General features: G+C 47.6%; 1 protein-coding gene across 4 annotated transcripts in view; it reads right to left on the reverse strand.

Annotated features, from left to right (window-relative positions):
- Positions 1-27,671, reverse strand: part of LOC113612776 (neurotrimin) — a 933,717-nt gene that overhangs the window by 92,774 nt on the left and 813,272 nt on the right. For all 4 annotated transcript variants that reach the window (XM_027092913.1, XM_027092912.1, XM_027092914.1 and 1 more), the window contains exon 4: positions 26,285-26,410. In XM_027092913.1, coding sequence (XP_026948714.1) covers positions 26,285-26,410 — 126 coding nt within the window. The remainder of the gene's footprint in view (positions 1-26,284; positions 26,411-27,671) is intronic.

Raw genomic sequence — 27,671 nt, forward strand, 5'->3', positions numbered from 1 at the left:
GCCGGGCTCACCACAAATGACCGAAATCCGAAAGGAACACTTTGAGACCAGATCATAAACTTCAGGCACTGGAAAGGCCCCCAGGGGACCAAGATCATTAGGTCTACCTTGTGCTTGGCCAGAAGGAAAAAGTGCAGCAGGAAGGGGAAACCAAGGTGAGAAACAGAAAGGTACTATGATATCTAAGTAAGCAATTTTGTTATCTCCTCATACGATGTGCCCATGTTCCAGTAATTTATTGCTGAGTAAAAAATCCACCACAGGGCTTCCCTGCTGGCGCAGTGGTTAAGAATCTGCCTGCCAATGCAGGGGACACGGGTTCGAGCCCTGGTCCGGGAAGATCCCACATGCCACGGAGCAACTAAGCCCGTGCGCCACAACTACTGAGCCTGCTCTCTAGAGCCTGCGAGCCACAACTACTGAGCCCACGTGCCACAACTACTGAAGCCTGCACACCTAAAGCCTATGTTCCACAGCAAGAGAAGCCACTGCAATAAGAAGCCTGCGCACCACAACGAAGAGTAGCCCCCGCTCACCGCAACTAGAGAAAGCCCGCGCGCAGCAACAAAGACCCAATGCAGCCAAAAATAAATAAATAAAATAAATAAATTTATATTAAAAGAAAAGCCACCCCCAAACAAAGGCTTGCAACAGCAATAGTCATACAGGCATAACCCGCTCTACAGCACTTTGCCTTACTGTGCTTCGCAGATACTGCATTTCTTACAAATCGAAGTTTTGTACGTCGAGCAAGTCTATTGGTGCCATTTTTCCAACAGCATTTGCTCACTTTGTGTCTCTGTGTCGCATTTTGGTAATTCGCGCAATACTTCAAACTTTCATGATTGTTATGTTTGTTATGGGATCTGTGACCTTTGATGTTACTACTGCGACTCACTGAAAGCTCGGATGATGGTTAGCATTTTTTAAGAAATAAAGTACTTTTAAGTTAACTTATATACACTGATTTTTAGACATAATGCTTCTGCACACTTACTAGACTACAGTGTAGTGTAAACGTGGCTTTTATATGCACTGGGAAACCAAACACTGTGTGTGGCTCGCTTTATTGCGGTATTTGCTTTGTTGCCGTGATCTGGAACTGAACAGGCAGTATCTCCAAGGTGCTTAAATTGTTTTGCTCATGAAGCTGGAGTTGGCTGGGCTCAGCCCAGAGATCTGGCCGGGATTTTGCATGAGGTTGTGGGTTAGACAGTGGCCAGGGCTAAGGTCCTCTCCAAGGTTCGTTCACTGACTCCAGTGGCTGTGCCTGGGGACCTGGCGTTCCTTGGTGTCTATCCACATGGCCTCCCCCTGCAGCAACCTCAGAGTGACTGTGTTTCTCTTATGGTGGCCAACAGGTCCCCAGCCCGTGTTCCACAAGAAGGCAGCAGACGCTTTGGGAACCTGGCCTTGGATGTCAACAGCCTGGCTTCCACCTCTTTCCATGCACTGCGGGGGGGGAGTCAGGAAAGCCAGCGACAGTCCCGGGAAGGGCCTGGACTCCATCTCATGTGAGGGGCTCAAAGAATCTGTGGGCACGTCTCAACCCCAGCACAGCCCACAAGGCCAGTTCTCCTGTCCTTTGCCTTCCCACAGCAGTTCCAGGCTTTCTTTTTCTCTGATTTTGGTTCAAAATCTCATCATTGTTCTGTCCATCCCTAATGGACAGAGGCTCGCAGTCCTTCCCCATATACCTTCACAATAATACTAGTGATCACTGCTTCCATTAACTAATGCTCCTTGATGCCTATAGCTGGCATAGAATATGTATGCAGTCCTGTTTAGAGATATATATATATATCATTTACAACTGATAAATGAAGCAACAGGCTGAAAAAGGTTAATCAGAGGTCCTAAGATCCAAACACACGTCTGTTTAATTCCACATCTATGCTCTTTCTCCTGTGCTGTTTTCCTTCTATGTAAACTTGGTTTCTATAGATACCATACAAGTTAATGAAAAGTAGCCACAGCAGTTATTACTGCGCGGCTTTGTAAGGATCCCCTGAGCTTCAACAGTCTTATCTATAAAATGGAGATTATAACGATATCTAGCTCATTGGGCTGTAATGAAGATCAAATGTGATAATAGATGGAGAGTACTTTGCACAGGGTTGGCAAAGAATAAATGCTCAAAAAAAAGTTACTTAGGGATTTTTTTAACCATTTCAATGACAAGAAAATCATCCTTTGGTCATGGCTTTTATTTTCGTAGAGAGCCATTTGGATCAGGGTATCATGTATTAGATCAGTAATAATATCATATATATTATTATAGAGTAATATTTACTATATATTATATCTACCTTGATGGCTGTATATAAATACGTTATCCAAAACTACATATGTATACATAGATATAAGACACACAACTATACATTTTTTAAAACTTATTTATTTTTGTCTGCGTAGGGTCTCCATTGCTGTGCGTGGCTTCCTCTAGTTGCAGTGAGCGGGGGTTACTCTTCATTGCGGGGCACGGGCTTCTCATTGTGGTGGCTTCTCTTGTTGCGGAACACAGGCTCTAGGTGCACAGGCTTCAGTAGTTGTGGCTCGCAGGCTCTAGAGCACAGGCTCAGTAGTTGTGGTACATGAGCTTAGTTGCTCCACGGCATGTGGGATCTGCCCGGACCAGGATTCGAACCCGTATCCCCTGCATTAGCAGGCGGATTATTAAGCACTGCGCCACCAGGGAAGCCCTACATTTATATATATGTATATATATATATATATATATATATATATATATATATATAAAGCCATCAAATGTTTTGACTAGAGTACGTATATATGCTCCTTTAGTCAAAAAACTGATGGTTTAGTTTTTAAACTTGCACTTTCATGAGAGGTACTTCCAAGTGGCTCTGAGCACGGGCAGCCCTACTGATGAGTGAGGGTCTCACTGAATAGCAAATTCTGGTATTTGTTAACAGGACCATACTGTTCAAATAGACTGTATATGCAAAGGTGAACATTAATTAGTTGCAAGCTTTCCCAGGGGATTCACTTTAAAAAACCTTAATGATGAGAGAATAAGCAGGCCCACGAGCATTCTGAGGAACTGACTTGGAAACCCATCCAACACCTGACTCTGTCAGCTGTTGAACTGCCGATGCTTCTGGTGGGGACAGTCTCTGATCACGTGTGTCTCGGCATAAATTACCTCAGCTAACTGGCACAAAGCCCAAGGGATTCTCCTAGGGCATGGAGTTCTTTAGTGGTACATAGAGACAGGAAAAAAGAAAGAAAAATGGAAAAAAGAAAAAGAATTTCATTTTCATAGTTTTCCCTCCCATTTCAGGGCTACCCAATGTACTACATCCTAGGTATCCGCTAATTCTAAAACCTCTCCACTTTTCCAACCAATTTAATTACAACATAAGAGGAGGAACAGTCTGGAGGCTAGAGATGCATGGGAAGTAAAGACGCACGTGCACACACACACACACACACACACACACACACACACACGTGCACACCCACATGCACACACATACACAGAACCGTTACAGCTTGATGGGTGTTTGATCACACACCCTGCTTCCCACTGATGCCATCACAGGGCTCCAGAGTTTTTCACAATCACCAAAGATGACTGCAATGGTGTTTAATGAAGACTGCTCTGCCTCAGGAAACCTATGTGGGTTGACTTTAGGATCCAGGCTTTGTTCCAGAATTTACCCCATTGACATTAGGGAATGCCATGACTCTGACTTCTGCTAAAACAGGGCCTTAAGATCATAGGGAGCTCTGTGAATCACAGAAAAGGGGGAAATGAATGAACAAATCCAGCTTTGTCCCAGGGCGAGAATTAGTTTATGATATGGCACGTTCGCCGGGAGCTCACCAAAGGTCTAGTTTTTTAAACTCAATATCTTATCTCTTCCAAGCCTATCTTACTAGCATTTAAAACTGAAAATCTATTTCTAAAGGTTAAGTTTATGATGATAAAATTTTTGAAAACATATATTAAACGTTCTGAAAAGAAGAAGAATTGGGAAGAACGGAAATAACACCTGTACTTCCAACAGTTGCAAGAACCACTTATTCATTTTCTGATGTAAAGATTGGGATTCGCTTTTGAAAGTGAGTGGCAGGATTTCAAAGCCCATCTCAATAGAAAAGAAATCTCTTGGACAGAATGATCCTTTTCTATCATTGGTCAATTATTGCTATTATAATAACGTGGAAAGTAGTTCTGAAACTATGAAATCATAATGATGGGATTCTGAAAGACTATTCATCGAGCAGGTGCCTGAGAATTTCAGAAGGAAAGTAATAAACTGAGAAGAGTCTGTATGACCATGATCATTCAGGACATATAAGACCTGTTCCCTCTGCTTCACAAATAAACTCAGTGCTACAGACCTATTTCAGACAGAAACAGGGAGCAGTGGGCAGTGCTGGTGATGGTCAGATAGGGTGTGAAAGCACAGGAGCTCAGGCGTCTGTACTCACATGGGGGTGGGGGTCGGAAGGTGATGATTTAAAGCAAACCTGCTCCTCCCAGAAGAGGATGCCCAGCCTTAGACTATGAGCAAAGGCAGGAACAGATGCTACCACAAAATGCCACATAAACAAGAGAAACAGCAACGACATCTGAACAACTTCCCCAAGGGTAAAATCAGAATCAACAACAGAGGAGTGATCATGTTTGAAGCTTATGAGATCAAAGACCCAGGGCTAGGGATGGATTGTTTTGATCCCTCCAGGCAAAAGAAGGCAAAGTGCGTGGAGGACAGAATAGTGTGAAAGTCAGGGAAGTGCTCTTCCGGGGCCAGGCAAGTAAGAGCCTTGTGTTGGCAGAGGTCAAAACCAAGGTAAGATGTAGCTGTCAACTGGAGCGTGACATCTGGGAGCCAGCGAGGAGCCCCTGAGGAAGGCATGGCCCCCCTGAAAGGACCACTCTTGCATGGTTGTGAATGTGCATAAGAACAACCATAATTGCAAGTTCACAGGACAACAGGAAAGAGAACCAAGGGAGCTCAGGGATAAAAATAAGAATTTTCATAGCAGCAACCACAACTGTCAAGTCTTCAGCAACGTGGATGGACCTGGAAATGGTCACACTGACTGAAGTCAGAAAGAGAAAGACAAACATCATAGGACATCACTTATATGTGGACTCTAAAAAAAAGATACAAATGAACTTATTTACAAAACAGAAATAGACTCACAGACATAGAAAACAAACTTATGGTTACCAAAGGGGGAAGGGGGAGGGATAAATTAGGAGTTTGGGATTAACAGATACACACTACTATATATAAAATAGATAACCAACAAGGACCTCCTGTATAGCACAGGGAACTATACTCAGTATCTTGTAATAAACTATAAGGGAAGAGAATGTAAAAAAAGAATGTATATAAATATATATATATGTCTAACTGAATCACTTTGCTGTACACCTGAAACTAACACAACACTGTAAATCAACTGTATTTCCAAAAACATTTTTTTAAAAAGGAGCCAGTCTTCATGTACTGCAGATACTGACAAACTTCTTTTCTCAAGGACCAGATAGTGAATATTTTAGGCTTTGCAGGACACACGGCCTCACTGAAACTACTGAGCTCTGATGCTGGAAGAGGAAAGCCCCCATAAGCAAAGGGCTGTGGTGTGTTCTCATAAAACTTTGTTTTATGTTCTCATAAAACAATTTAATTTCAAATAATTTGCACATGTCATGAAATACTACTCTTCTTTCATTTTAAATTCAGCCATCAAAAATGTAAAATTCTTTCTGAGCTCACAGGTTGTTCAAAAGCAGCTAGCAGGTGGGATGTGGCCCACGTGCCAGCCCCATCCCTGTCGTTGTGAAACAGGACAAAGAGAACCAGACCTGGCCTGGAGATCCTGAGTGCTGTGGAAGCCAAAGATCCCGGTCTCATTCTGAAACCAGCACCAACCCGAATATTCCTGTCGCCCTGCAATTTCCCTTTTGATTTCTGCAATTTCTGTTTTGCGCAGTTGTGGCCCGCTGTTCTGCTCTTTTTAAACAATTTCCAGATTCAACTCTTCTCACTTGGGCTACATTCTAGGTAGCCTTTCTGAAATGCTTAGGAGAACTTTGACATTAATTATGCTGCATTAATAAAAGTAAGACAAAGATAACGGGAACACAGGAGAAGTATTGTTCTTATACCAAGGGTCACAAACAGTGGTCACATCATTTGCTTTTCAAGTTTGCGTTTCAGAAACATAAAAACGTCTTTGTCTTAGAAGACTGCTCTGTGCTGGGGTCACGTCTCCCCTCCTTGCCTTCATGACTTTCCTGGCATCACCCTGGAGAATATGCATGATTCATGCAGAGCTGGTTATTAATAACGGACCACACACACAATGTTTTCATGTTGGCCAAGCACCTGGAATGTGGGATTGCTAATCTCCATTTTCTGATCCTGTTTTATGGACTAGGTGGCAGAGGCTCAGGGAGGTTGACTGGCTTCAGGAGGGTCACTCACTTAGTAGCCGGCAGAGCAGAGTCGAATCCAGTGTCCCCACAAAAGCACTCTTCACATCCCTCCACCCCTGACCGCGGCTCTCCTCCTGGGTGACCTTGTGCTGCCAAGTGGGCATCTGCACATGGAAGGATTTCCTTTCCCGGGTGCAGACCAGAGACAGCCAAGCTTCACCGTGAAAACACGTGCCTGATGGAAGGCCCTGGAAGGCTGCACCATTTCACAGGGAGTCTCTTCAGTGAAGACCCGACGATCCACCCTCTGCCAGCTCCCCAGCACACTCTTTACTTTCTTTCCTCCTTTTCTTTGCCCCCTAATGTTGCCTAATGTGATGTATGTCTTCAGATGGTGAAATCACGTGCATTTCCCCCTCTGTGCACTTGGCAGGCACCTCCTTCCTTTATTCTTGCAGCGGGAAGTTTATAGTCCACATGACGGGAGGAGCTCTGCAGGGCTGGATTCTCAGCACTCGCCAGCTGCAGGACTCTCCCAGGCGAGACATGTTTAGGGTGACGACAGCTCAACAGGAAGTTTCCAATTCCCTGTTGTGCCTAAATTGCATCCTGACAGAGACACCGCTGTGACCCTCCTGGCCCTCTCCCACTTGGCCTTCAACTCCCTTAGCAGCTGTGGCACCCAGGGGGCAGCAGACAAGCCGACCTTCTCCCACTGGCTGCTCTATGCAGCTGGCCAGGCAGAGAAGAGAGTTTCCGTCTTAAAAGGTGCATGGAAACATCCCCAGAGGTGACAGTTAGGCATCGCATGTGCACAGCAGCGAAACACCTTGACCTTATCAAGTCCTGTGGGCAGCACGGACCCTAGTTCCAAGCTACTTTTTTTGGAAGTGGGACTGCAGGGAGGTCTTTGTCAGGCCCCCGTCTCTGCAGACTGGACTCCCTTAACGGCGCTAGAGCATTGCTTTCACAGAAATGAGAACAGAACGCATTCCCAATTCAATACTGAATCATTACAGGCCAGATAAGTGTCTTTTTTCCATTTGTGGTTTTGTTTATTAAAACCCTAGGACAAAGTATTACTTTGGGTTAAATCTCAGTCACATTCTGCTATTTTCATTCAACTTCTGTTTCTATCCAAATCAGGTGCTGCTAACTGTGAACTTAATTCTTTTGCGGGTAAAAGACAGGATGGTGAGGAGACACTTACCAGTCAGCCATTCACTGTCTCCATCCAAGGGACATTTGTTAGGAGCCTCCAGTGTTCACTGGGGACGTTAGAAGAGCCTATAGGTTTGATCCAAGGGGAAACCGAGGCTCTGGGAAGGGCTGTCCAAAGGAGATGGAAATGTGGCCCTTCTATCAAGCGGTCATTTAAAAACAGCGTTGGGCCTGCTCTGTGTTAGGTGAGAGGGGGCGTTTGGAAAGGCACGAGACTGGGCATCCGCATTCCACCTGCCACATACGACCTATGGCGCCTCCCACATGTTCTGAGCGGTCTGCTCATCTTTAAAATAAGATGAGAGGCTACCGTCGAGGGCAGGCTAATCACGCCCTCTATTTTGTTTTAATTTTGTATTTTTTAGTTAATTTTTATTGGAGTATGGTTGCTTTACAGTGTGGTGTTAGCCTCAACAAAATGCATCGCCATGCACGTCCAGTGCGCACGCCTGCACCACCTCTGTGACAAATGTTTACGGAGCATCGTTCTCTGCCGGGCACAGGGCAACAACGCATTTACATGCCCCACTCGTGCCATCTTTACAAGAGGCCCAGGATGAAAACGCTATCGAGATACTCACTTTACAGGTGCGATGACCAAGGCTCAGAGGGTGGGCAGTATAATCAGAACTTAGAAAGCAGTATAATCAGAACTCGAGTTGTGAAAGTGCACCTTGCCGTGCCTCTGACTAAGCTCAGGCCCAGTTCCCGGAACCCAGTCCAAGCCCACGACAGGCAGCGGGCCAGTATCCACAGAGAGATCTGGAAGGCCAAGGTCGGTGTCCAGGTCTACTTCTTAGCAGCTACCTGACCTGCAGCAGGTTACTGAACACCTGTGCCTGTTTCCTCATTTGTCAAATATGGGTAATAACAGAATCGAACCTCACAGCGTTGTTCCAAAGATTAAACGAGCTGGCACGGGTGAAGTGCTGGCATACAGTAGTAAGAACACCGTAAGCCTTTGCTACTATTCTTTTTATCACCTTTATTAACTTCACTGTCACCCACCCGCCCAGCACATCTCCCTCCAAGCCCCTTGTACTTGAATGAGACCCGTCAACTCTTAGGCCTGAAAGTCCTCTGCCTTGAAAGCTGTACTTTCTCAGAGGCTGGTTTCTGAGTAATTTATTTGTATTTAATTGTCATTTTCTGAAAATCCGCATAGACACAGGGCTGTAATTAACTTTTTATTGGGATTCTCCCACATAGGTTAAACTACTTGCTCAGAGGAGCGCAGAGTCAATGACAGCAGTCAGGATGGAGGGAAGGCTGCCCTCTCCTGCCTGCCTTGTGATAGACAGAAGCAGCTGCTGAGACCCTGGAGTTGTTACACAGAGAATGTGGAGGCCGAAGAGGACAAATGTCCACCCGAGTGACAGGCTATTACCTGCCATTTACCCCTTCTACCACCAACAGAGGTGACTGCTGGCAACTCGCCCCCTTTGATGGTTTGGTCATTCCCCTCCCCAGAGCCTGCCTTTGGGGTACATCACGTGATCTGATGGACAGTGGGGCAGAACAAAACCCTGGATTCTGAATCAGCAGATAGTCACATATTCAGGACTCGTCTGAGAGTTCAGCAGCTAAATTTCTTTGGGAAACCACAGACTCTCCAACCTTGGGTTTTCTCAGCTGTAAAATAAAATTAATAGCAACAGTAACTTCATAGGGGTGTTAGAGAATCAAAGGAAAATATGAAAATATTTTAAAAATTAAAATTGGTGTAAACTACTTGAATTCCAGCGGGGAAAAAAAAAGATGATCTGAGTTGGCACCTCCTTTGGTAGCTGGGCCGATTCATCTTGATTTTTGCTGTCAGGAATAAAACAGGACAATGGCAAGCAGTAGATTAATGGGTTCAGAGTGAGGCCTCTGCAACCAACGTGGCCGGTTAAGTCTTGGCCACCTCCTAACCTACTGTGTGTCTTTGAGCGAGCTACTTAAGTGAGTGCTCTGGGTCCGGGTTCCTTTACCTACAAAAGAACATTAATAACACCTACGCCAGAAGATTGTCAAGGGAATTAAAGAGTTCACGCAGGTAAAACATTTAGAAAGGTGCCTGGAGCACAGCCAACCTACGACAAAAATATTAGGTACTAGGTTGATAATGATGACGACGACGATGATGATGATGATGATGATGTTGATGATGATGATGATGATGACGACGACGACGATGAAGCGGGGGAGGACATGATAACGCTGAGGAGGACGGCGGTGAGGACGGTCCTTTCAGGCTCTCCTTTTCATACAAATAGAATCTAACCATTTTAGACTCTGCCGCTATTTTCTTCATTACTGTCACTTGCATTTTCAGGCACAGAACCACTAGCTTCTCCTAAGAATTCAGGCTTGCCGAGAGGTCCTGGGTTCCTTCCTGCTGGCTGCGTGATGACAGTGAAGTGGGGCTCTCATCAAGAGGTCCTTACAGCCGTGACAACACCTGAGTGACCCAAATCAAGAGGCCTAGGAAAGTGCTGTGATAAAGAGAGAAAACACATCAACACATGGAGAAATGTGACCGCTCAAGAGGAGAACTGGACTGGTCAGCGTGGACACTTGACAGCGAAGCCAAAGGGAGCAAAATAACGTTGAAGAAAAAGTTGTGTTCACCCTCGCTAAATTGTCCTGAATTCTCAAGGGTCATGTGGCTCTGGGTAGAAATAGAGACGCAGAGCGAGATGGAAGCAATTCCTTCCAGTCCTTCCATCTTACACAATGTGCCTTATCAATTCCGGGGTTTTCCCCTCTCAGAGGAAATGGGGACAAGGTAATGGGGCAAGGAGAATGGATGCTGAGACACTGCTACCTGTCACAGCAGGTGCTTTCTTCCGGGTTGGTGAGCTCTCCCCCAACCGTGACATTTTTCTAGACTGAACACTGAGATCGTCTGCTTCCTCTGCCCCATCTGACCCGGGCTCAGCAACAGTGAAGCAGCAGGGCTATTTGCAGAATTTCCAGGGTATACATCTGTAAAAGCTGAAGTATCTCCCCCAGACAATGTCACCCTAGAGAACTGGATTTAGGCTGTATTTGTCCACACTTCCAGGCATTCAGTTGACCTTCTCCTTCCATCCACAGGAAGCTTTCTTTGGGCAAGATGGGGGCTTCACTTGGATAATGACGTGGCCAGAGTCGGGGGAGGCTGCCCAGGCTCACCTGGTTCCTGCTCTGATTTAAAAGAAAAGATGAATGCAGACATCCTGCTCCAGGTGAGTATCAAGCCAAGGAGGGTCAAATACTGAGGACTTTGAGAACTTCTCCGTGGTCCCTGGGGAGAGGTTGGGGGATGGGCAGAAATCATCCGACACCCCCAGGCTCCTCCTCTTGGGCGGTTTCACACTCCAAGAAGTAAGTGCTTCAATCAGTCCCCAGCGGAACCCTCACTAGACCTTGCAGCAGAGGCTCTCCTCCAGGCGATGCTTCTCAGGGTCAGAGATGGCCAGTTGCTTTAGCAACATGGTGACTTTAGCTCGAACTTCCCAGAGCACTCAAAAGCCACAGAAAGAAACTTTGGGGTGATGTGGCTGAAGGTCAAAATTGACAGGCTGCTCCACAAGCAGAGACAAGACTTAGCTAATCCTTTTCTTATTTCATCTGAGGAAGAGGGATGACCGAGAACTCGAAGGCGAGTAATTACCCAGCAGTAACAGCTGGAGAGTGGCCAAGGGTGGCCGGGCTGCAGACTGGACTCTGGGGAAAAGTCCCTTTGACCTCATACTCCCCGCCAACCCCACATTCTGCTAATCCTTAGAGCATCGCTTCTCCAAAGAAGTTTATTACTCTGTCCATTTCTTCCACACATTCTCTTCCATTCCAATTAATCTTTATCTACGATCTTTCATCGGAACCTTTCTCACCAATGTCTTGTGTAAATGCACTCTGCCAGTTCTCATCTCCCTTAACGTCTTAGCAACACATGTGATATTAATCACCCCCTCCGTCCATGAAACGTCCTCCGCACTTGGCTTTCAGATTTCCTTCACGGCTCTCCGGCCACTTCTTCACAATCAACTTTGCTGGATCCTTGTCTTCTAACACCTCAATATTGGAAAGCCCTGAGGCCCGGTCCACGGACCTCTCCTCTATCCATCTTCACCCAGTAGGTGGCGATAGCCAGACCCATGGATGCAGACACCATCTGCATGCTGACGACGCCTGGATTAGTTTTTCTGGCTTCTGGATCCTTGCACAGCCAACTGTCTACTCAGCATCTGCACCTGCGTACCTAAGGCACCAGCTCCTTTCTTCCTCTGCAAGCCTGCTCCGCTTGGAGCTCCTGACGGCAGGAACTGACAGAAGCAGCCACCAGTTGGCACAGGTCACAAACCTTAGAATCCACCTTGACTCCTAACTCTTTCTCACAACGCCCATCTAGGAAGTCAGCAAACCTTGTCAGCTTGCAGAATACATTCCAGACTAAACATGGTCTTACCGTCTTGGACCCCACCATCACTTCTTGAGGGACTAAAGCAACAGCATCCTAACTGGTATCCCAGCTGCTACCCTTACGCCCCCGCCCCTCTACCCCTGTCTTTCTCTTCAAACCGTAAACGTGACCCTTTAACAACATTTATTCGCTCAGTTCACTCTCCTGCTTGAAACTTGCCAGTGTTTTTACTGGAACAAATGCCAAAGTTTTTACCTTGGTTTTCAAGGGCACTACATGACCTGACTCCTGACTCTCTTCACACCATCCTATGTCACTTCTTTGCATCAACATTCTTGCTGTTGCACAGAGACACCAAAGGTCTCCGCAGCTCATGGCCTTGGAACGTACAGGTCCCTCTGCTTGGAACGCCCCCTTCTTAGTCCAACCAGTTCACTGCCTCACTCCACTCAGCTCCCGAGGTCTCTGCTCAGGCTTTCACTCAACAGTCTAACCAAAGGAGCAACAGAATCATTCTTTGCCCTGTCTCTGTTTTCTTTTTCTCCATATACTATCTCTCCCTGACATCGGCTCACATATTTGTTTATTGAATATCACCTACTCCCACATGGCAGTCCCGTGGGACAGAGGCCTTGAATGCTGTGCTCACTGCAATGCACTGTCGTGTTTTGGGTACTCAAAAAATATCTGTTGAATAAAAGATGATGCATTTCTGCCTATTTATCATATCTCTGTTATACTCTATCATTTCTGTTCAATCGAATAAATCCTGATTCTCTAGAAATAAATAAATAAATATGTCTGGGGTTGTTATGAGATCATCTTTGGAGAAAAGGAAACTAACCCACATGGATCAACAGGCAGAAATAAATCAGACACCAGCTGGTTCCTAACATACGACCTATTGCCACATGGGAGAACAGCCAGAAAGATAATCCCTAGTGCCCCAAACCTGGCAACGAGGGAGGCCAAATCAGAAATACGGGGCCCCTTCTCAGCTTAGTACCTACCCTCACTCCCACCCACATTAAAGCCATCACCACTTGTGGCAATTTGGTCCCTTGCATACCTCTAAACTCCATACTAATCCTCCACTCCTGCCATCTCATGACCTCTGACTCTGACCTTTCAGTAGCTCCCTAAAGGTCAGTCTCCCAGCTCTGGAACACAAGAAGGCTTGGCCTTGCCAACAGCTACCTTCTGTCACCACCCCACCTTCGGGCTCAGGAAGAAATGGGATTGAGGCTACAGACGAAGCCTGTGAGATGTGCTTCCCTGCCTTCCCTTGGGGACCACAGGGGCTAAATCCAACCAGCCTCACATCCCTCACTGTTGGGGGTGCCATGCAGCAAGTGACCGCCTCCTTCACCATCAATGCTCTGCAGATCTGTCATTCCTCATGTCTCCCGACCTTCCAAGCCTCATGGCTCTGCCTCTAGAACACCCACTATCTGAGCAAAATGCTCCCCCAGACCTCAGGCTCCAGGCTGAGCATCCCCTGACCTGCCTTTATTAATTAAAACCCAGCTATTCCCTGAGGTCAGCACTTCCTGGGTTGTTGGTTTTGGCATTGGAGGTTGGGGTGATGGCCTTCTTTACTCCCCAAGGTTGTTTGAAAACCTTTCCTCTTTCACATTTTTGTTGAAAACCTTGCTTCTTCCAAGGTCTTGCCCTCCGGCGATGTTGCATGTACCTCTCCTCTACCTGCTGCCAAGGACTGGTGTCCTGAACTCCCATGATTCTTTGAGGGCTTTCACACCTGAATCACAGCCCAACGTGTCACTCACCTGGGCCATTACCTGGACTGTCTTCAGTGTTCCCTCTGGTGATCTGTCAGCTTACCTGGACCCTGCTTCTCCGTGGACCTGTTCCGTCATCTGAGCCCTCTGCTACCACTTTCACAGGACGAGACACGTCATTCTCTAGAACCTGAAGTCGCTGATGAAGGGACCACCATTTCTGACTTGAACCTTATAACTTCCCAGCATGCTCAACTACTCACTCCAGAAGCCCGTGCTCACTTTACTCACTCATTCGTTACACAAATACTTATTGAAGGTCTAAGACTGGATAGACTCCACGCTCTGCACTGCTGCACGCACGCTCCTTGCCTTCAGGAAGCTTAGAGGCCACTGAGAGGACGGCAGGTACTGAATAAATCTCCTGTAGCCACATGGTCTCCGCGACAATCCTGGAACATGACAGAGGGCCTCGGATTCACAGTTTGCCCTTCCAGGAATGCTCCGCTGGAATTATCCAAACGCCTTCTCTCCCAACTTTCATAGGGTATCTTCTTAATAAACGCATCCTTATCCACTCTGTGGAAGGTTGCAAACCCCAAACGGATGCTTGATCATCTCTTTGCCTCTTATCCGGTTAATTTTTTCACAGTAGTTACCATATAACACAGTCTCAGGTTCACTTATCCTTGGACTTATTTTCTGTCTCTCCCGGTAGAATAGAAGCTCCATGAGGCCAGGGGTTTTTCCTGCTTTGTCCTGTCATGTATCTCCACGGCCTAAGACAGCTGCATAGCAGTAGGTGCTCGACAGCAATTATTGAGTAAATAATTGAATCGATGTAAGAGCAATGAAAATTGTTTTGCCAAGGAGTTTTCCCAGGCACAGAATCCATGTCACCTTCTCTGCTTAAATCCTTTTCGGGGAGATGTGTGACAGAGGAAATAAATCAACAGAGGGAGAAAGCCATTCTTCTTTCTCTATCATTGCAGATGATATCTCCAACCACTGTGACCTCCGTGAGTCATTCCATAAAGGGCAATGCAGGGATGCAGGGAATTAAAGAAGGAGCACAAGGCCTCCTGGTTGCAGACCAGTTAAACAGGAGGAGTCCTGAATCTACTGTGGAGGAACGATTAAGTCCAAAGTCATTCCTTTGAACTCTCAGAGAAGAGGGATTTGTTTTGGGGGCGCTGGGAGAGGGGGTTAGCATAGAAGAATCCACCTCTGTTGGAGAGAAGTAAGGGGTAAGATGATCCTCCTAGGGAAGGAAGGGCTACCTAATCCTCACCCCAAATACGCAGGCAACGAACAGGCTGGCTGACTGTGCAGTAGTATCCGGAAAGCACGAGCAGCCCAGTCAGGAGGGGGCCAGCCCCTGGATCTGTGAGAAGGGAATTGGTATTCTGCTCGTTGCTTTCCTACTGTCCTGGCTCCAGCAGGACAAGCATTTTACACCCCTAGGAAGATGAAATATGCCAAATACCACAAGGACACAGAGCGAAACTCCATGGAGTCAGATAATGAAAAACATAGCCTGGAATCCAGCAATTTCTTTTCATATCTAAAGCCGTTAATGTGTAAAACAACCTAATAATAACAACCGAAGCACAAGACACACCATTGTGTGAGTGAATGGTAGTATTTAACATGAGGAAGACATAAATCAAGTCAGAGAGCAGCTACCTCATTGCCACGCATGCTCTGTGGTCCAGGGGGCGCGGGGAAGGGGGAGAGAGTGTGAAGTTCACACAGGCAGCTCCGCAGGAGGAAGATGCCTCACCTGAGAACAGAGTGGTTGGCATCTGTGCTGGGGCTATATGTCCTTTGCTCAGAGGTATCGTGCAAAGACCCACTGAAAGGAGTCTGAGATTGTGGGGAGGATGGAACACCCAGGCCCAGCACAGAGCCCAGCCTGGAGTCTAGTGTCTAGACAAGAGTGTGGGTAAACTTGTAAGAACACTAAGAAAACCTGGACGTCCAAGGACCACAGGCCCTGGGCTGGCAGGAGGCCTGAAACAGAGAGCAGCCGTGTCCCAGAGAGGGAGAAGAAGCCGTGGGTGAGAAGTGAAGCAGGGATAAGAATATGAATCTTGTGTGGCACATGTATACAATGGAATATTACTCAGCCATAAAAAATGAAATTGAGTTATTGGTAGTGAGGTGGATGGACCTAGAGTCTGTCATACAGAGTGAAGTAAGTCAGAAAGAGAAAAACAAATACTGTATGCTAACACAGATATATGGAATCTAAAATTTTTTTTAAAAATGGTTCTGAAGAACTTAGGGGCAGGACAGGAATAAAGACGCAGACGTAGAGAATGGACTTGAGGACACGGGGAGGGGGAAGGGTAAGCTGGGACGAAGTGAGAGAGTGGCATGGACCTATATACACTACCAAATGTAAAACAGATAGCTAGTGGGAAGCAGCTGCATAGCACAGGGAGATCAGCTCGGTGCTTTGCGATGACCTAGAGAGTTGGAATAGGGAGGGTGGGAGGGAGACTCAAGAGGGAGGGGATGGGGGACATATGTATATATATAGCTGATTCACTTTGTTATATAGCAGAAATTAACACAACATCGTAAAGCAATTATACTCCAATAAAGATGTTTAAAAAAAAAAGAATATGAAACTTGGAGTCAGAAAAGCTTGAATTTGAATTTCACCTTGGCCATTTAAAATTTGTGGACCAATTATCCTCTCAGCTCTCCATTTCTTCATTGCTAAAATGGAAATAACACCTACTTGTCAGGGCGTTTATGAGAATTAGGTGATATAAGATATGTAAGGCAGAGTGCCCAGCACAGAGCAAATATCCCACAGCAGTGGTTCTCAAACTTAAGTGTGCAACACAGTTCTCCGGGGATTTGCTAAAATGCAGGTTTCTGGGTCCCATCCTGGATCTGGGGTACAAACAAGGTGACCCCATGCTGCTGGTCCAGGGACCACCCTTAGATAACGGTACCATGCAGCACATGCCTTCTGGAGACAGTGTCGCTGGGGGTGGGATTTCAGCTTTGCCACTTGCGGCCTTGTGACCCCGGCCCACTTGCCTGGCGCTCCAAGCCTCGGCGCCCTCATTGGTAAAGTGGCCCATCACAGGACCGGACTCACACCGCTGTTGAGAAGAATTCATACCAGTAGGCTGCATGTTTAGAAGAACGGCCAGCGCATTCTGAACATCCACAAATCCTTACTGTAATTACTGGATAACAGCCACTCTGCAAGTTAGACTCTAGGGAAAATGCAGTCATCACAGGTCAAGGTAAGATTCAGGATGGAAAAGGAGGTGCAAAGTCAGAGCTACACAGAGAAGTCCTCGTGGCCAGGACAATCTGGTTGGAAACAGTCTCCAAGCTCTTCCGGCAGCTCCTGGTGGGACCTGGCCGTGGGACCCCAAAGCCTTCAGCTGGTCTACAGGGGTTCCTCAGTGAGGAGGTTACCGTGCCTATGGTGGGAGGGTGAGGCCCCGCTGAGGCCCTTCTGTACCCCCCAGAGAGCTGCCTGTCACGGATGCTCCTGAGAGAGGGGGTCTCCTGGCCTGGAGGGGCTGCCGTTTTAACCAGCCTTTGCAATAACTGAGCCAGGGCTGGTTAGCTTCGGTGGGGAAGATAATACAATCTCCTTGCTTTTCTGTTTCCTTTCTTGTTCCATCAAAACAGTTCTGCATGGTAACGGTCACCAAGCACCCGCATAAATAGCCCAGGACTCCACAGAGCATGGGGGAGGACGCTGTTAGCGGTGCCTGCGTTCAGCAGACTACAGCATCTTTCAAGGGTTTTAAAATAATTGGGCAAAACCACAAACAGTGTCTGTGGTGTGCACTCCTGCCCTTGGCTTCTAGACTGAGACTTGATTTCATATGTTCTCAATTAAGGCACGCTGAACTCATTAATTTCCCCACTGGTCTTTTTATGATTTTCCTCTTCTTTGAAGTAGGAAGTCGCACAGCTATAATACTGCTTTAAACCAGATCATAAATATTAAACTTACAAAAAACCTTATTGACACTGGCAAATTTTACCCTAAATGTATCTATCTAACCATAATGTTACAGTTAAAGAAAATTGCGGAGTTAAAAGAGTGATCTATAAACGTCTCACTCTACCTTTTTCTTTGCCACCTTGGTCTGTGTTTAAACCGTTTACTTAATGAGTTTCTGGATCACTTTGCCTCGTATTGAGGTTGGACCACTGGTTTACCTCCATCATAAGAAACTGCTTTCTCTGTACAGGTTGGACCTAATACCGTACGCTCCCCTGTTCCTAGGGAGAGGCGATCTGCCACTTTCCATTATGATGCAATTATTTTTTTTTCTCCCACCATCAGCGACCAGACCACTATAATAGCTTTCACAATAGCAATTCCTTGTCCCTCCTGGAACAGCCACTGGGGGTACTTGGGGAATTTTAATCAAGCGCCTACGTTAATTAGAAAATCATGGGGGTCAGGGGGTGCTGATTAAGCACCTTCGAAGATCTGTTCTTCCTGGCAGTTGACTGAGCTTGGGCTTTTGTAAGGATTCAAACTTTTCAGAGGAAAAAAATTTCATTTCCTCCCTTTTGTTCTTGTCTCCTGGGTGGGAAAGAAGGGGAATGGGCTGGCTGGGTGCTGGGAAGTACCGGGGTCGGGCGCCTACCGTGTGTTGCTGGCCGGGCACTCTGCATCGGGAAGCGTGGCTCATCCCGCCAATCTACCCTGACACAGCCCGGTGATCTGTCTTCTGCAGATGAAGCGTCTGAAGCTCAGGCCTGGGGTCAACCAGGGAGGCAACGGTTGGGGGAGAGGCTTTTCTTACAAATTCCTTTGACTGGTTTGGGAAATAGATGATGATGCAGAGATGAAGCTCCTGGATCTTACCCCTTTCCTCACTAAAACTGATTTTGTTTTAAATGATGTGCCAGAAAGATTCAATTTTAAAAAGGGAAGAAACATACTGTACCTACACCATTGGACACTTCTTTCAATGATCCCCAAAAGGGCCTGTCACTGTCTCGTGCTGCGCTCAGCACTGGTGATAAAATACGACCACGAGGGGCCTGTTGCTGCTCCCCTGATCCCGTGGACACCGGGGTGGGGGGCAGTGGGGGGGGTCTCTGGAGCTGCAGGTAAGTGCGAGCATCAGTGCCGTGCAGAGTGCCGTGGCGTCTCGGGAAGGGCCGAGGCACTCCGACTGAAGAAAAGTCATCAGAGGCTCTCAAACGGGTAGCATCTGAGCCTGGTCTTAAAACAAAAGTGGACTCTCTCCAAAAGCCGCGGGAAGATGGTCTAAGGAGAGTGGAAGTGAGTCCAAGGAGGAGACGCCAAACAGGTGGCGAGCCTCAAGCTGCCAGTGTGACTGCAGTGCGGGGGGTCTTGGGGTAAAGGGCCGGATCACGGAAACTCGAGGTGCCGTGACAAGAAGAACAGAATCAAGAAAGAAGCGTATCTTCAGAGAGGCTTACTGCTGCCCCAGCGTGACCCAGGCAGTGACAGTGCAAGGGAATCCAAATCCAGCTGGACCTGCTTTCAAACCCATCTGTTTTGGGCAGGTCACCTCCAGCTATGAAAGGGAGTCACTCACTGCAGGTGGTCAGAGCCTCAGAGAAGGGCCAGACATTCCAAACAGCTCAGCAGAAAGGACCAGCTGGACCATTCTCACCTGTCCTCAGGAAGCAGGTGGAGAGGGCAGACATGCTGGTCCCCACCCATGCCCACCTGTGGGAGGAGACTCCACAGGGAAGGGTCCTTCTCTTAACTGTATCTCTTGGACTCTAATATTCTAGCAGAAGATAGGTGGGCAGCTGGCGGCTTAGCAGGTGCCCCCTCCAGGGAGACTCCCTGACAGGGAGCAAAGAACCACAGATCTCAAGGCCTCCTTTCCCTTCAGGCCCTTGTTTCTTGGGAACTGAGGCTAATTCCTGGCTTCACAACACCTTGGCCATGACTGGAGAGATAATTCAGTCATTGAGTTCCCCCTTGGCTTATGGCAGAAAAGATGTATCGCCTGTATCATTAATTACAGGGCATCCACTAAAATGAGACTCCAAGAGTTGTCCAGAGTCGGCACAGATAGAGATCCTTCATAAGGATCTTTGTCTTTCCTGTTTGTTTGTTTGTTTTTTTTTGGTTCCCTGCTGCTGGGTGGTGAACATCGGTGGTGGGTGAGGTGAAGCCTTTAGTTCCATTTTGTCCTCCTTCCCTCCCATCCCCGGTGCCTCTTTGCTGGAGACGATTTTCTCGTCTGCCATCCTAATGATTGCTGTGCCACACGGGGCCCCTGACGCTGGTGCTGACAGGCTGCTCATTAGTGCCAGGGTGCCACGTCAGCCAGTGGCACGCCAGAGTTCCACGCCTGACACTCTTCCGCAGAGCTGTCACCGGAGTCGCGGCACCTGCCAGCTCTGGTTGAACTCAAGCTGTGATACCTCCAGTGCCAATTACTGCTTCTGTGTCCTGCTTAGCTGGGGAGGAGGGCCTGTCAGTGCTGACAAATGGGAAATAGGTGGGCGGGGAGAGCTCAGAACACTGGCGAGAGGAGAAGGGCTCCCATCCGAGGGTCACTCTGTCCTCACCAGCTGGTGCCTTTGAAGACTCTGGGAGGCAAGAGGCAGGGCAGCCGACTGCTCCCTGGGCCCTGGGCCCTTCAACTCCAGCAGGAGAACTGAGGTGGGAGCGGGGGAGACTGGCAGCTGAGGCAGGTTGCCCAGTCCTGCGGATAGAGGTGTGGAAGGCATGCAGAAGCGCCCACCCCGTGCCGTGGCAAGAGAAGGCTTCCACAGCTAGGGCGTGGTGTGCAGCCCAGTGGACATACAGCTTTCTTCTAATTGTGCACTCTCACCCCGGGTCTTTGTGTGGCCCTGGGAAGAAACAATCCATCTCTACCCGAACCTCGATTCACACACTGGGGATGGAGGGGAGAGATTTTTAAACTATATGTCTCTTTTTTGGGTACTGATTTCTTTCTTTGTATTAAACTTTGTTTGACCCATGAGGAGCAGCAAGTTTTCGTGTATTGTTGAATTCACTCTCTCTGGGAACATCCAGGATTGATCTATGAAACTGTTGGGAGCCACTGCGGGTTTAGGCACAGGTAGGGTTGGGATGAGTAAGTCAGCAAGAGGATCAGGTGCCCTGGAAGAGCCGGGTGAACTACACATCAGAGAAGCACCGACATCATGAGAGCGATCACGGTGAGGCGGTGATGAGGGCAGAAGGCAGCTCGCGCGAGACCCAACTTCAACGATGCTCGTGAGCCACTCTGACCCTTGCAAAAGAGAACTTGAAAAGGAGTCACTTCTTCAAGGAGAAGTACAGCCCTGGCACAGCAGCTCCCCACCAGACGGACTTCGGGAAAGGCTTCAAGACCAGAGAAAATTTCCTGGAGACTTACCAGCAGAGACTTCAGCAGGAGACACACCAGGTCTGGACCACAACATCAAAGTGGACAAGAATTCCTCAAGGATGGCGATGGAATCTTCGAATTAGGAGAACGGCCATCCCCTTTGGGGCACCAGCAAACACAAGGGCTGTTCACGGAATCAACACATATTTCTTAGAAGCTTTCTAGGTGCTGGGCATTGTGCTAGGAGGTCAAGAATCCAAGAAAAAAGAGACATAGGCTCTGGTCTCAAAGAACTGATGAATCAGGAAGCAGGACATCTCTTCGGACAGATCACTGGAACCTCCTGAGTCCCCTGCCAATACCCAGGTAGGAGGTGTTCTCTCAGCAGCCTTGGTGAGATTGTTATTGATATTTTCAGTGTTTTGTTTGATGGGATAAAGGGTGAGGCAGGTGCGGCCGAGAGGGCAGCCCCATTAGGACACTCGGTGAGCCATGACCCCATATGTACAGTGGAGCCCATGCAGCGGTGGCTGGACTCAGGCCTCCATCTGGGTTTTGTGGTCGGCTCCCAGGGATGTGGAAATACAGGAACCTCAGCCTTCTCTCTAAAGCTCTGACAGTCCAACAGAAACTGGAGACATGAAAATTGGCCTTTGAGAATAATTTTTTTACGAAGTGTGAAGTCTTGAAGAGCCCTTAGAATACATTGAAAGAGAGAGTTTATCTGTTAGAAGACTCAGAGGAGTAGAGAGCATTAAAGGTATTCTTTTGGATAGAAAGACTCGAGCATAAGGGCTATGACAAAATAAATTCTTGCATGCCTAGACAAGGAAAAGACAAGACAAGATGCAGAGTCATGAGTGAGAGTTGCGTCTAAGGGACCCTGGGGACCACTGATGGTCCTTCAGCGCCCGGAGCAGCAGGCTAACAGGTGGGATTCGGTGAGGGGCCCTTAGAACATGCGTGCAGTTCCAGGCGGCATTCCCGTGTGAGGAAGTGACGTGGGCTCTTCCTCTTGGAAAGACCAAGGCCTGTGCAGGTACAAGCAACACCTGTACCCTTCAAAACAGGTATGCACCATGAGGGCAGGTGTCTCTACAAAGCTAGTACAGCTTCTCCTTGAACTCCTGGGAGCTATAAGTTCATGAAGGGAGCTAAAAAGACACATAACCAGTAATAACAGGTGAGATACTACTTCTCATGATCAACAGCAATGCCAAGAGGTAGCTTGGGAGGTCTTACCTCCCTCTCTATCTTGGATAAGTACCACTGACATTTTCTCCACCTGATGTCAAGTGCCAGGTAGGCACCTTCTGAGAAAGACCCCCCAACACCTCTCCCGCCATAAGATCACTCCCAGTTTCTGTATATCTGGATGGGTGAGCCACTACTGATACAATGGTGGTTAACATTGCTTTATTACTTTCCCACATAAAAGGAGTCAAGGCTGGGACCTTATGCTAAGTGAAATAAGCCAGACAGAGAAAGACAAATACCATATGAGCTCATTTATATGGGGAATATATGAAAACAAAACAAAACAAACACACAGATATAGAGAACAGAGTAATGGTTACCAGAGGGGAAGTGGGGTCAGGGGAGGTAGTGAAATGGGTGCAGGGGGTCAACTCTATGGTGATGGATGGAAAACTAGCCTTTTGGTGGTAGGCTCGCTGTAGTGCATACAGAAGTCAAAATATAATACACGGAACTTGTATTGGGTTGGCCAGAAAGTTCGTTCGGGTTTTCCTGTAACATCTTATGGAAAACCTGAACAAATTTTCGGCCAACCCGATGTGTTATAAACCAATGTTACCTCGATAATTTTTTTTTAAAAAGGAAGAGATTTATATCAGCTTACTGCAGCCCCATATAAGTTGTGATAGAGGAAACTAGGAGTTTTCAGAAATGCACAGAACAAACAGACCCGTCTGGAGAGAACATGCAGTGAAGCCATCAGGGCTGCCCAAAGTGCTTGGCCAGGGTCAGCCCCCCATCAGGGGTTTGATGGGTGTAAGCATAAGAATGACCTTGATTGAAATGGGATCTGCCCACAGAGAGTGGGAGCAAGGGTGAGAGCAGCTCTCTGCCTTTGGAGGCTTTGCTCAGGTGTAGTGTATCTTTTTCTCCAAGGAACCCACATCTTGTCCCTAAGTTATTTAAAATAAGCAGGCTTTTGGAGATATTTAGTGGGGCAAGATGAAGGCCTGGCTGCTAAGGGTCTCCTGCTCCAGTTCGGGCTGGGCAGCAGCCCGATGACAGCTCTGACCTCCAAATAATCAGTCACCAAGGAAGCGGCACCCCGTGAGCCCCGGGGCGATCAGTTACCGTGTGGCATGTCGCGTCAGTTTGAATCTGCGTTAGCTAATCCAGACCACAGATCTGGGAAAAGCTGCTCGTCTAAATTACTCTGATCCACAGGTAGATTCTGATTATCCTTCTCCTCTCCCCTTGATCCATCTTCTGTTTCCATAGCAGCTAAAACCCCCGTAAAACGGAAGCATCAGGTCGAGTCCCCTGGGGAAATGAGGCGGCTGGATGGCCAGGAGGGAGGGAAGGATGCGAGGGCACAGTGGTGAGAACCTCAGCAAGAGGAACGGAGAGGGTGCCAGTGCAGAGGGAATACAAAAGTGCTTGTGAGGAGAAGAGAGAGAAGAAAGAAACGACAATGTGGGATGAAACAGAAGGAGGCTGTGTAGGAGGCTGTGAGAGATAGGAAGGCGGAGAACAAAAACAGAAAGCATGAAAGGACAAGACAAAAAGAGGAGCTGTACAGAGGAGAAGGGAAAGAAGAAAAAAAAGGAGAGGGGAGGGGGAAAAGAGGAAAGGAGAGGAGAGGAGAGGAGAGGAGAGGAAAAGGAAAGGCGAGGCACCCAGAAAAGAACGAAGAGCTGCAAGTCCAGAGGAGGGATGAGAAAAGACATCAAGCAGGAGACAGAGGGGACTTGCAGGATGGAGGCGGCGGTGCCACCTGACAGAAGGAAAGTCCATGTACCTGGGATGATGAATGTTTGCATATGCTAAAGGCACCGACGGCCCTGGAGTCCAGCGGCACTGAGGTCCTGGCCTTAAGCAGTGATGAACAGCGTGCACCATGGACCAGAAAGTCTGTCCATCTGGGTGCCCCACCCTGGGATGTGCCCCAGGGCCAAGTTCCAACACTAACAACTTCATGCACAGTGAAGCCTCCTCCCAGACTGTGGGCCAGTCCACATGTAAGGTCGTTTCCAGTCGAGAGATTGGCAGAAATTCCAGCATCTCTCTGATTCCTTTGCTCATGGTGGTAGTGTCAGGAGCGGTGGCTAGGGACAGCTCCCAGCGTTTCAGGCCAAACACAATGAAAACCTCATCCCTTTTCTGAAAACCTCCATAGGGCTAACTGTCACCCTGAGAGAGGGAACTTGGTTTCTGGGGCCCATGCGTAGTCTTCAACTGATTTTTTTTTAATGTCCAGGTGTCGTAGACCTGTGATGCACAGCCTTCTTCAGGAACGAAGGATGCCTGCCCCCGGGGGTGGACGGACAGCCCTCGGCTGCAGCCCCTCATGGGGACTGTCTCATACGAAGAGAGATGCCTGGCCCAGGTCACAGCTCTTCTGGGGACAGCCCGAATTCCCTGACCTCGACCGCTGTGCTGGCATAAAAGGTCACCCCCATAACCTCAAGAGAGGACAATTCATCCTATCTTCAGAACGCCCCACATGGCTAGTAGAGATGCTTCCCTGGTCATCATGGCAACTCAACCTCTCCCTCGGCCTGACCCCCCCTCCCTCCCTCCCCTTCCACAGGCTTGATCCCAAGGGCACCTCCAATAAACTTCTTGTTTGCCAGTCACCTTCTCAGGGTCTGCTTTAGGGGGACTCAGCCTGAAACACCCAGCAAACCACGCTGGTGGCGACTTTAGCATCTTTATTTTTATTGAAATCTAGTTGATTTAAAATATTGTGTTAGCTTCGGGTGTACGACAAAGTGACTCAGTTTTATATATATATATATATTCTTTTTTGGATTCTTTTCCATTATAGTTTATTACAAGATATTGAATACAGCTCCCTGTGCTATACAGTAGGTCCTTGTTGTTCATCTATTTTATAGCATGTGTATCTCTTCTTTAGCCTCCTTAAACCTGCGTGACTCAGCAATGCGCTTACCTTCATACATACATGCAGGCATGCACACACACACACACACATATATATACATACATACATAAATATATTCCACGTTAGCCAGATATAAGCAGTGAAATTAAGGATCTTTTTCAGGTCTCTGCTCAAATGTCCCCTTGTCGAAGGCCTTTCCTGACCAAACCTCTTGTCCTTCTGTCAATGTATCCTGCTCTATTTTCTCATCCTTATCACCACATACTATTAACATTATTATTTTGGTTACTCATCTCATGAGAATGTGAGCTCATGAGAGCAGGGACTTGTCTGTTGTGGTTTATTGCTATATAAATACCCAATAGACATTTTAGAACTAATGAAATAATGTAATGCACCTCGCATAAAAGCCAGCTTAATAATAAATGGCATGTTGCCTTAAATTCTAAAAGTTTAATGTTCAATCCGTGAAAGCACAAAACAACGCTTAGCCCGGCCTGCGAAACATCTAGACGTTTAGACAAAGTGAATTTTGCAATTCAGTCACACATTAAGTTGTACTTGTTATTAGGATTAATCAGAGTAAAGCAACAAGAAAACCACAAAAGGACTAATGGCCTAGCGACCAGATATTTGGCACTTTGAAGCAGCACCGACGTGGAACTTTTCCTTGTAGGCATATGGCCATCCCAAACCCTCATCCATCACTCTGTGTTTGTGTCTTCTCTCTCTTACAAAACAGCCAGCTGAACAATGCCACCAACACCGAGCAGACTCCTCCATTGCCAAACGTGACCAGGAAAGTGGCCCAGAACAGCTTACCACCACTTCACCCAGAAACAACTGGGATTAATTTCCCAGGGACTGGAGACATCCTCCAGTGCGATTTCTGAGATCTCAGAAGAGATGCCTGTCTTGCACTGAGAACACCGATATTCTCTGTGGAGCCATGAGCAACTTGTTATCAGGCCACCAAGAAGGGGGAACCCTCGACACCAAGTCACCGGCGCCATAACGTCCTGCCAAGGCCAACGATTCCCCCACTTCCTCTCACGACACGATACACCAAACTGCTTCTCTCACCTTTGGGGGAGATGTGTCTCCAAGTAACCGTCGGCTCTGGTCGACCCGTTGCTATGCAGGTGAGGCTGACATTGTTGCCTTCGTTGATGGAGATATCAGAAGAAATCTCTACAATTTTGGGAGATACTGTGGAGACAATACAGGTAGAAGGAAAGTTAAAATCCTGCTTAAACATTTCTTTGTCGTCTTCAAGTGGTAGTTGGCGGAATAAGCCAGGGATGGCAATATTGGGGCTACAGAGTCGAGGAGGAATCAGAGGAATCACCTTACACGTGAAAGAAACGTCTCACCTCGACTTCAGCTTCTATTTCCTCCTACGTACACGCAATTTCAGAGGGTCTGAAAGGGATGGTTCCACTGCAGCCCCACAGGAACTGGTCTAGCCTCCACCCTCTTCCGGTCTCCACTCTCACCCACACGCTCCGCCCACTCCGGCTCCACACCGTGTCACGGCTGTCTTTATGTGATGCACTTCTGATCATATCACGTCTCCGCCTAAACACCTCCAACCATTCCTACTGCCCACCTGAAAACACCCAAGACCCTCATCCAAGCAAACCAGGCCCTTCGGAATCAAGGCCGAACCTCTGTTTCCACTGACATTCCTGGCGATTCCACCTCTACTTACCCTGTTGTCATCCCCAACTCATAATGTCCTTCCTGGTCAGCCTGCATTTGGGATCTATATTCTTCCTTCTGTCCTTCCTGGGAAACTCCCAGTCATCCTTTTAGACCCAATCATATGCCACTTTGTCGCAGCTTTCCCTACCCCTACTCCCTCTGGCCTCCTGCACAACTCAAAGATCCTGCACCCAGATATGTTACACGCACCTGAGGGGGAGTCAATCAGACGTGACAGACCTGGCCTCTTTCTCTCTCTGTGTCTTAGATTAATCCCCCCAAAGGATGAAGAGGTTCATCCCAACTGTAGATCTGGGGACAGAATCCCCCAACTTTGTTTAGTCTTTCGTTTTGGAGCCAGGGTTTCCTTAGGAAGTTACATTACGTCGTGCACTTTCTCATTTCTGTTTTACAGGACAGCATCCCACGGGGATGAGCACAGCCAGCGGTGTGCACCTGTCTCATTCTGGGGCTCAGAGGTGGAAGCTCATTGTTGCTGCACATCTAAGCCCAATTCTCCAGTAGCATCTCTACCACTAGCGAATGTGATACTTGACCATGAAACGACTACTCATTTGTCCTGTCTGCCAATGGGTTTATAAAGTAAGGGTGTCTTTTACTGGGAGCCCCCCCAACTCCAATTCTTGGCCCTTATCCCACTGTGCTGTAGTTATTTGCGTAGCATCCCTCACCCCCTAGACCATGAGCTTTTTTGATGGCTTGAGCCAGGTCTTACTTACATTTATATCCATAGTGTAAGATGCAA

This window comes from Aethalodelphis obliquidens, unplaced genomic scaffold (assembly GCF_003676395.1).
Source record: "Aethalodelphis obliquidens isolate GAN/ISIS:26980383/991018 unplaced genomic scaffold, ASM367639v1 scaffold82, whole genome shotgun sequence".
Classification (NCBI taxonomy): Eukaryota; Metazoa; Chordata; class Mammalia; order Artiodactyla; family Delphinidae; genus Aethalodelphis; species Aethalodelphis obliquidens.